Source organism: Lacerta agilis, chromosome 5 (genome assembly GCF_009819535.1).
Source record: "Lacerta agilis isolate rLacAgi1 chromosome 5, rLacAgi1.pri, whole genome shotgun sequence".
Lineage (NCBI taxonomy): Eukaryota > Metazoa > Chordata > Lepidosauria > Squamata > Lacertidae > Lacerta > Lacerta agilis.
The window spans coordinates 57,706,192-57,715,585 of NC_046316.1; the positions used below are offsets into that span (position 1 = coordinate 57,706,192).

Consider the following 9,394-nt stretch of genomic DNA (forward strand, 5'->3'; position numbering starts at 1 on the left):
GTTCTCAACCCGATGTACTATTTCTGGGTTAGCGGAGTCTGTAACCCAAAGCGTCTGTAACCTGAAGCATCTCGAGGTACCACTGTAATTACAAAGCCATTTGTATGTTAGGCATTGCATTATTTTCCTAGTAGTATTAAGATTCAAAAGTATAGTAGCCATTCTTTACAGATTAATGTGTTTTATTATTCTGGTACAGTAATGAATATTAAGTTGTCAATGCTTCAAGATGTCATCCTTCCTTTGTAGGGGAAGGATGATGGCACCCCCTGGCCTAATTCCAAATGGATGGCATGTGGGGGGATAACAGTAGAGATAGAGAAAGGAGGGTGCACAACTGACACTTGGTTCTGACCCCACCCAACATTAATACTGTATTAACCATCGTTTAGTATAATATGTGAATAGAGACTTCCTCCTCAGCTATGGTTAAGCAGCCGTCACCCTCTAAAAGCGGCAGAGTAGCATATAAACAACAACAACAACAACAACAACCCACCCTGAAACTGCTCACAAGTCTTGGCTGCTTTTGCTGGAGCTTTTAACTATTCTGTGGTGTAGCAAACCATAGCTGAAGTGGTTGTCTGTCAGACACCTGAACTTTAATTATGGTTTATTAACCATGGTCAACGGTGTCTGTGGTTTAGCAAGCCAACTTGCCATCAAGCAGTGATAGTCACCAGCCTGGACAGCTTTAAAGGGGGTTTAAACAAATTCATGGAGAAGCCAGGTGTGTCTTTTGCTGCTGTGCCACCCTGCAGACCCCCTGAATCACCTGGCCAGGCAGGCCAGGCAGGTGAAAATGCTAGGCACCAAAGGTGGTGCCTGGACATCTCCATCCAGTCGCAAAGGCCAGTTGCCAGTCACAAAATGTGACTGCTGCCCAGCTAATTTCTGACTATCCGTTGCTAAGAATCCTGAGTGGCAGAAGGCTATGGACTTCCCATAGGTATCTGGCTGGCCACTGTGTGAGAACAGAAAGCTAGATTAAATGAGTTTTTCATCTGATCTAGCAAAGTTCTTCTTTATGTTCTTATGATCTGAAATCGCTCTTCTGGATGAATAGCAATGTTAGAACTAGAATGTGCTTTATTATGTTGACGTGCAGGGAGCAAAAGGAAATATTCTTCACAGCACACAATTGGCCTTTGGAGCTTATTTAGTATGTGGCAAACGGCCAGCACTAGAGCTGGGTTCAAAAAAGGTCAAAAAGAATGAATGAGAACATTGAATGCTATTAACCAAGATGTTCATGGCAAAGCATCCCACATTTATTCACTGATTGTTGAAGACAAGTCTGGGGAGTGGGGAACAGCATTTCCAGATCCGACCACCTGAGACTAAACTATTTTGTTTGTTACTTCTGCCGTCAATCACTTTCCCTAAACTAAAGCATAAAGAGTTGGTCACTGGCTTCAGTAGACCACCATGGAGGTTCTGTAAAACTGTTATTAAGTGTTTAAATACAAGTTGGTATAATAATAATAATAATAATAATAATAATAATAATTTATAGCCTGCCCATCTGGCTAGGCTTTCCCAGCCACTCTGGGCAGCTTCCAGCAAAATATAAAAACAAGTTAACATGGATGTCATTAAACAAAAAACAAATGGATGTTAAGTTTTCTAAAGCTAAAATTCCGCTGTGCGCATTTGTCAGGTTTTCTGGCAAAACTGAGGAAAACCCTTTTCTGTAGAATCCCCACGCTGAATAATAATTGCTTTGTTTTCCTCGGTGTTATTTGAACTGGAAGACACTAGTAACTATTTTTTCCCTCCTGGAATTATCCATCATTTCCCCACCCCAAGATGATTTTGTTTAATTAGCCACTGTGCCTTCTACAATTTGAAAAATTGTTTTATTCTAAGGTAAAGGCGACTAAAGCTTATCAATGCCTAATTAGGGCTGAACAAAGAAAGTTGCATCAGCAGTTGTCTGCACTGGCAGACCTCCCCTGTGTGCTTCAAAGAAGCCTCCTCCCCAGATGCTCACCCCTACAGTCTTCCAGGTCTCCAAAACCCAACCAAACTAGCTCCTGAGCTTTCTGATGAGAAGGTGGGAAGCTGCACTTGTAGTTGCTGTGTTTGTCCCATTGATATGTGAAGTGGGGGAGAAGTTTCTTAATATTTATATTGAAAACACCCCCCCTCCCCTGCCTTCCTCCCCATTCTCAGTTGCTTCAATTGCTTCTCTCTCTCAGCTCTGGCATCAGAGCCAGGCTGGGGCAAAGGCATATAATAAGGAGGTAAACTGGAGGAAGGGGAAAGGTTTAAGCCTCCCTCACCTTCACCACACATACCCTTTGAACCTACAAATGAAGATGCCATCCCCAATGTTATACACAACTAGGGCAGACGCTTCAACAAACAAATGTGACAGACACCATCACCTCTAGTTTTTAAGAGCAAAATTGACACAAAACACATTATATGTTCCTATGTTTTTACTAGGGGCTGCTGCCTCTGCTTTGCCGGCCCCCCATTCTCCACACCTGGCCAACCCCTCCCCTCTTTACATCTGACCAAGTCTCCCCCCCTCACCCCACCAACTTTTAAAGGCGGTTGGGAAATGCTTCAGAGAGTGGTTTGCCAAACTTTAATGCAGCCATGTTTAACAGAGAGTGGGAGACGCTTCAGAGAGCAGTATGGCCTTCCCCATCTCTGTTGAACAGCTCACCTGGGCCATCCACACTGCTTGCTTGCTTGCTCGCTCACCTGTTGTTTTGACATCCCCCTGGAGTTGGCATACCCACCTACTGACAGCCTCAAATTGCAGCAAGACATGTTTATGCATACTGGAAGAAAAGCATAGCCCACTTGTAATATAGTGCCTTGGCACTGAGGGTTGGAGATGCCCTGACTCTACATGGGAGCTGGACTGGAACTCACCTCTAAGCAGGAAAGTCATGTTGGCAGAATGGGATGACAGCTGTTACCACCAAGTTGTTATCTGGAAGGTGGAGGCCAAAATCAAGGAGGCATAGACTGCAAGGTCTATAGCCCATGGGGCTCATGAGCATTCAATGTTGCAAAGGAAAGCTAGGTACTACTTTCCTGGATGCTGCAATGTTCTTATGGGGAGGTGACATATCTCTTCTGTACAAGTATTACTGTTACAGAGGTCCTTAAAAATCCTAATGAGGCTCACAGTGTTGACATGTAAAGGAAGTGGAAAACCAGGACTTGGACTGATGAGTGGTCTTCGTTAACACCCAGCTTATTTATATCCCTCCAATTATGGCACTGGGAGCTTTCCTTAGACAGGAGGCACAGCTGCTACTATGTTTTAAAGCAAGTGTGGGGAACCATTGGCCTGCCAGATGTTGCTGAACTACAACTCCCATCATTCCTGGCTATTAGCCACGCTGGCTGGGGCTGATGGGAATTGTAATTTAGTTACACCTAGAGGCCCAAAAGTTCCCTACACCTGTTTTAAAGTGAAGTAAAATACACAGCAATTGCCTCTGTCTTTCATAACTAACCCACAGACAGTGCTTGTCTTTTTGCTTCTAGCAATAAAGAATTCTGTTAATTTTGCCCTTGGGCTTTGCTTTAAGAGCAATGCAGTTGCCCTGCAGTGTACTGGTAAAAATGCAGTTATTTCTTTCTACCTACCACAAGAAGCAGCACATGGATGTTATTTAAGAGCAATGTGGTCTCAGAAGCACTTTCAGTGCTGGGATAGAATCATGGACTTGCAGAGTTGGAGGGCACCCGGAGGATCATCTAGTCCAACTCCCTGCCATTGCTCTGTGCTGTAAGGCTCAGGTGGGTGGGTTAGTAGCAATTACAGCAAATAATGAAGGGTGGGCTGTAATTTTTGTTATTAAATAATAATGAAATGAAGTATCAAGCAGTTTCTCCTTAATTCTGAGGTTTTATGCAACTGTCTGATAGGGACAGTCTATTTCAGTTCCTTGTCTCAAGGGGAGTGGAACAGAAAGTGCTCCTCTTTTTCAGCCTCAATTCAGTTTCACAGGTTACACAATCTCCACTCTCTTGGCTCAGGATGTCCTTTATGTCTTCAGATTCCTATCTCAAAGATGTGATCAACTTTGTACTTGGTCCCTAGCTCCACCAACAGCCTCTCCTTAAACAAAACAAAAACCAATCAGGGAAAAACCATAGTCAAAGTCAAAGAATCTTTGTTGCAACACTAAATACTGATGGAGTTGTTATAGCTATATACCTCATATTTTATATAATGCGCTGTCCTGCCTCATTACAATGGCTATTTCAGCACCATCATAAATACAGTAATACCTCTGGTTGCGTTTGCTGCTGGTTGCGTTCGCTACGGGTTACGAACGTGCCGAACCCGGAAGTACCGTAACAGGTTACTTTTGGGGTTCGGCGTGCATGCGCAGAAGCGCTAAAATCGCATGTTGCGCATGCACAGAAGCGCCGAAGCGCGCCGCGCACAGATACAGCACTTCAGGTTGCGCTCTTTTCATGTTGCGAATGGGCCTCCGGAACGGATCCTGTTCGCAACCAGAGGTACCACTATAGCTGTTTGGGGTCACATTTTCTTCCAGGAGTACAGGTTTATGGATAAAACAAACCTTTATCAACTAGATAAAAGTAGTGTTAACATACTTAGCATAGTAATAAACAAAAACACCACCACCACCCCAGACAGTTTAAAAGGCCATAGATTGCTTAATTAGCCAAAACTACTAGCAAATTAGGGACTAGGGTGGCGCTGTGGTCTAAACCACAGAGCCTAGGGCTTGCCGATCAGAAGGTCAGCGACAGGGTGAGCTCCTGTTGTTTGGTCCCTGCTCCTGCCAACCTAGCAGTTCGAAAGCACATCAAAGTGCAAGTAGATAAATAGGTACCGCTCCAGTGGGAAGGTAAACAACGTTTCCGTAAGCTGCTCTTGTTCGCCAGAAGCGGCTTAGTCATGCTGTCCACATGAACTGGAAAAACTGTCTGCAGACAAACGCTGGCTCCCTCGGCCTATAGAGCGAGATGAGTGCGCAACCCCAGAATCGTCCGTGACTGGACCTAATGGTCAGGAGTACCTTTACCTTACTAGCAAATTACACTGCCTGAATAGTGTTTTTCTAGGAGACAATATTAAACTGCAACCTACAACTTTCAGAACACATCACCCAGTACACTTCCACATCCTACGCATGTTTGGAAGTAAGTCCCACTAAGTTCAGTGGGACACGTAATTGCAACACTGACTTAAGGAAGCTATGCTAGCATAGACTTACTAAGAAAAGGCAGCCCCAAAAGTCCCTTTTCAAAGGGTGCTTAAGCAAGACTGGAACAAGTGACAAATAGTCATATTTCATGACTTAAAAGGAACATGCTAAATATAACTGCAGTTGGCTTTGCAGAGATGGGGAAGGTCAAACTTTTTTTGTTTTTGCAGTGTGGCTTTTTGAGCATTGCTACCAAGTATAAACTGCTCCAAAGCTAGACCACAGAAGAAAAACAAACCTTGAGATGACTGATACAAGAGGTGCAGTTCACACACAGTGGTCCCAGTTCTGCAAGTTGAAAACTGCAACCTGTTTTACAACTTAGTGAGTGTAAACTTAAAAAAATAAAGTAAGAAGAATACAGATTCTTTTTCACCTTTTCTCATTGATAAGACTATATACTGCAGGAAGAGTAGCAAAGGAAAGAAGCGCAGGCACCTGGGGGGGGGTACTTAAAAGCTCTACTTTCCAAAATGACCAGGGTAGATGTAGTTCTGCAAGGCTAGTGCAATGCCATTCTTAACCTTTGCACAAAATAAGCTAAAACCCAGACTCAGGCTTCTCCAGAAAAGAGCTGCAATTAAAGAACTACTTAAGAAACCAAGCTTGACATCCATTCTACAGAAGCAGTTCTTGGTTTTAGGCTGCAAACCTATGCAGTTACCTGGGAGTAAACTCCACTGAACAGAATGGGTCTTACTTCGGAGTAAACATGCAGAGCATCATGCTTTTTTCATTTCATACAACCACTAGGAACAGTGGGGGGGGGGCACAAAATTGCTGCTTCTCACTAGCCAACCACTCACACCTACCCCCAGATCACAAGAGCTTCAAAGCACTTTTTTCGTGGCTACTAAACCAGTAGTCGTTTGAAATAGTACTTGACCGGATTCCGCCCGTGCTTCCAGTTAAGGCTGGGTTGCAGAACTTTTGCTAGTTAAAGGCCGCAACGTTAAGGCTGCCATCATACATACACAGATTTACTGAGAGTAAATCCTAGTGAACTAAGCGGTTTGGGTTTTTTCCCCTGCCTAGAAAACATGGACTAGAATCGTGCTTGCATGCAATCCCGATCTTCATCAGCAGAGGAGTTGCCTACTCCGTGGAGTTCAACGGGATTTTCTTTTTTTTACACCTCTGAACTAAAGGCGCTGAGAACCGCGCCGCATCGGTGCAACTCCAAGCGCACGTGCAGCCGCCCGGTTCTACTCCGAAGTAGGCGCCTTCGTACAGGGACCCGGGCTGAGGAAAGGAGGGACGGGGGGACGGGGCGGTGCTTACAGTCGGAAGAGCCGCTCCATGTCCTTGATCTGCCGGCGGCTGAACTCTTTGAACTCCGTGTAAGGATTGAAGATCTGGGCGAAGCGGGGCCGCGCCGCTCCCGCGTTGATGTCCTGCCTGCGACTCAGCTTGGCGCTCAGCTCCGGGTCCGCGGAGGCGTTCACGGGGTTCTGGTCCTCGTCGTCCGGCTCCGCCAGGCTCGCCTCGGACCCCGCGGGCTCGTCCCCGTCCTCGGGAGGAGCCTCCGAAGTGCTGCCGTCCCGCAGCAGCCGGCGCTGCAGCTTCTGGGCCAGCTCGGCCGAGGCCATGTTGCGGAGCGAAGAACGAGCGGCGGCGAGAAGAAAAACCTCCGCGGGGCCACTTCGCTCCTGCGCTGAGGAAGAAGTCTGACGGCCCCGAACTTTATTCTAAGACTTGGGCGAATTGGCGGGGAAGGCGAGTCAGGGCCAAGGGGCGGGGAGGCGGCGGGAGGCTGGGCCGGGACTTAAGGAGGCGCCGGGGAATTGGCGCGCTCGAGGCTCGGCCTCGGGAGGCTCTGCCTTGCAGGGGAGCCGGAGGTGTTCTCCATTAGTTCCTCTTCCCCCGCACCTGTTCGCTCTGACTCAACGTTTCGCCTTTATTTCTTCATGACTGGAAGCCGACTTTCATTATTCCAGAGCGCATACGTGCACTTACGCGCATATATATATAAGCATAATCTACATATATTAGGAACCAGCAATGAGGTTATCCTCTTCAGTGGGGTTGTCCCAGGATCACCACACCTTTACAACATATATGCTACTGACTGACAAACTTTGTTGAAATATAAACACACACACAAATCATTTTGAGTCGTGTAAAAATAAAGAAATTAAGCAATGTACACTAAATTCGCTTCTGGGGCCCCTCTGGGATTAGGGCCCCCGAACCTTAAACTGCATTAGTTTTATAGTGGATCGGTCCCTGATACACACATACAAGCTAAGAAAGCAGCTGCACCTCCTCTAGCTGAAAGCATAAACTTAAACTTCCCCTGGGTCAATGCACTCTATATTTCACACAAAGTGGTCCTGTTTACCTCATGTTTTGGATCTTTCTCTCTTCTCACACACCCCCTCCACCCCATTTTAAATTACCAAGTGAGCGAAGTACTATTTAGTTGAGGGTTCAGGAGTGTCATTTCAGATTATGGTGAGGGAGAAGGGAGATTTATAGTAAAAGGTTCTCCTGTCTGGTGTTCTTCAAATGTAAGGTTGTAGAACAGTATGCTGTGGCTATTAGGACATGCACTTTGTCTCAGAAGCGAAGGGACCTGCACTTTGGCTATTCAAGTTACCTAAGTGCAAATAGACCCGCATGCAACAGGAACTTGACTGTGTCTACTTGGAAGTAAATCTGGCAGTTTTTAATGGGGTTTACTTAAGTGTGCATAGGTGTGCAGTTTCAACACCTGCCACCCAGTACCCACAGAACTGTGAGCTGGCCACAAGTAGAAGTGCATCAATGCATGGATCACTTGTTGATCTGAAACAGTGGAGGAAATGCTCCTTGGTGGTCCTACCTTTTCTAAATGAAACTACTGGCTGTGATTTCACCCTAGAACTGAACTAAATTTTCTCTTTCCAGTTCTTGGTGCATCAAAACACACTGAAGATTTTTTGTTTATTTGCTGTGATTTCAGCTGTTGAAGCAATAGCACCTTACATTTAAAGCACATGGATTCCCCCGAAGGATCTTGGGAACTGCAGTTTGTTAAGGGTTCTGGAATTGTAGCTCTGTGAGGCTTGCTGCTAATAAACCCTCTACAATTTTATCTAAATACCAATTTATGATACATTATTTGTTCCTCAGCTTTGTTTTTAACATTTCAGATATAATTGTTCTGCGCATAAGCTTTCGTGTGCATCCACACTGACATGAAAGCTTATACCCAGAACAAACTTAGTTGGTCTCTAAGGTGCTACTGGACAAATTTTTTTATTTTTATTTTGACTGCATCAGACCAACATGGCTACCTACCTGAATTTCAGATATAAGCTATCCTAAATAAATAAAAGATAGGGTGGAAATGATGATGATTATGATAATGTTCATACAATTTTGATAACAGGGCTGGGAAATAATAAGGAAGGAAAATAGATCTGTGTATTTCCCACATGTTTAAATTATGAGCGCTTAAAGCAGTTATGAGGTAAATGAATAGTAAATGATCTACTCCAAAATATGGCATATAACTTAAGCTTTATTAGTTACATCCTCAATAACATGTTTCTAAGGCAGAAGATGGAAATACAAGATTTAATTTGATTAAATCATTAAAGAAAGCCCACACTTTCAAAGTATATTTATGTATGGAATTAGGGCTGTGATTATAGAAGCTGTGGGACCAGTTATTCCATGTTAATTCAGAATAAAATTATGTGATCCATCTTTACATCTTGCTACAAGCTGTTGTCCAGATCCGACCCTCCCGTATGGCCTCCTTTTTGTTGGGAAAATCTGCTTCTAATATTGTACTTAAGAGAAGCTGTGTTGTTTCCTTGCCCTCTTCAAGGCATGAGGTCTTGGAATTTGGCCATCCCAGCATAGAGGAGCCTCCTTAAATTTTCAGTGGCACGCCTCCTTCCGCATATCTCCTGGGGTCTAAAATAAACTAGAACCAAGTCACAAGTACAATGCTATGCTTTGGCTCTCTTTTCCAAAAGGGAACCAGCAGAGGTTTTCTTTTCTGTGTGGGTGTGGTCATGTCTCTTTTTAAGTTCTTAATCCACCATTTCCCCAAAGAGATCTGTCTGATAAGAAGTAATATATGTGTTCATTTTCTCAAGTGCATTTTTTGTCAGAACATGAGCTAGTCAATGTGCATGATCAAAAGGGCTTTGTTTAAAATCCTAAATGCTTGTTTCTGTCATGGGGAA

General features: G+C 44.5%; 1 protein-coding gene across 1 annotated transcript in view; it reads right to left on the reverse strand.

Moving 5' to 3' along the window:
* The window catches only part of EFHD1 (EF-hand domain family member D1), a 28,408-nt gene extending 21,491 nt beyond the window's left edge, over nt 1-6,917 (reverse strand). The window contains exon 1 of the mRNA XM_033150022.1: nt 6,495-6,917. Coding sequence (XP_033005913.1) covers nt 6,495-6,802 — 308 coding nt within the window. The 5' untranslated portion in view covers nt 6,803-6,917. The remainder of the gene's footprint in view (nt 1-6,494) is intronic.
* Nucleotides 6,918-9,394: the final 2,477 nt, after the last annotated feature.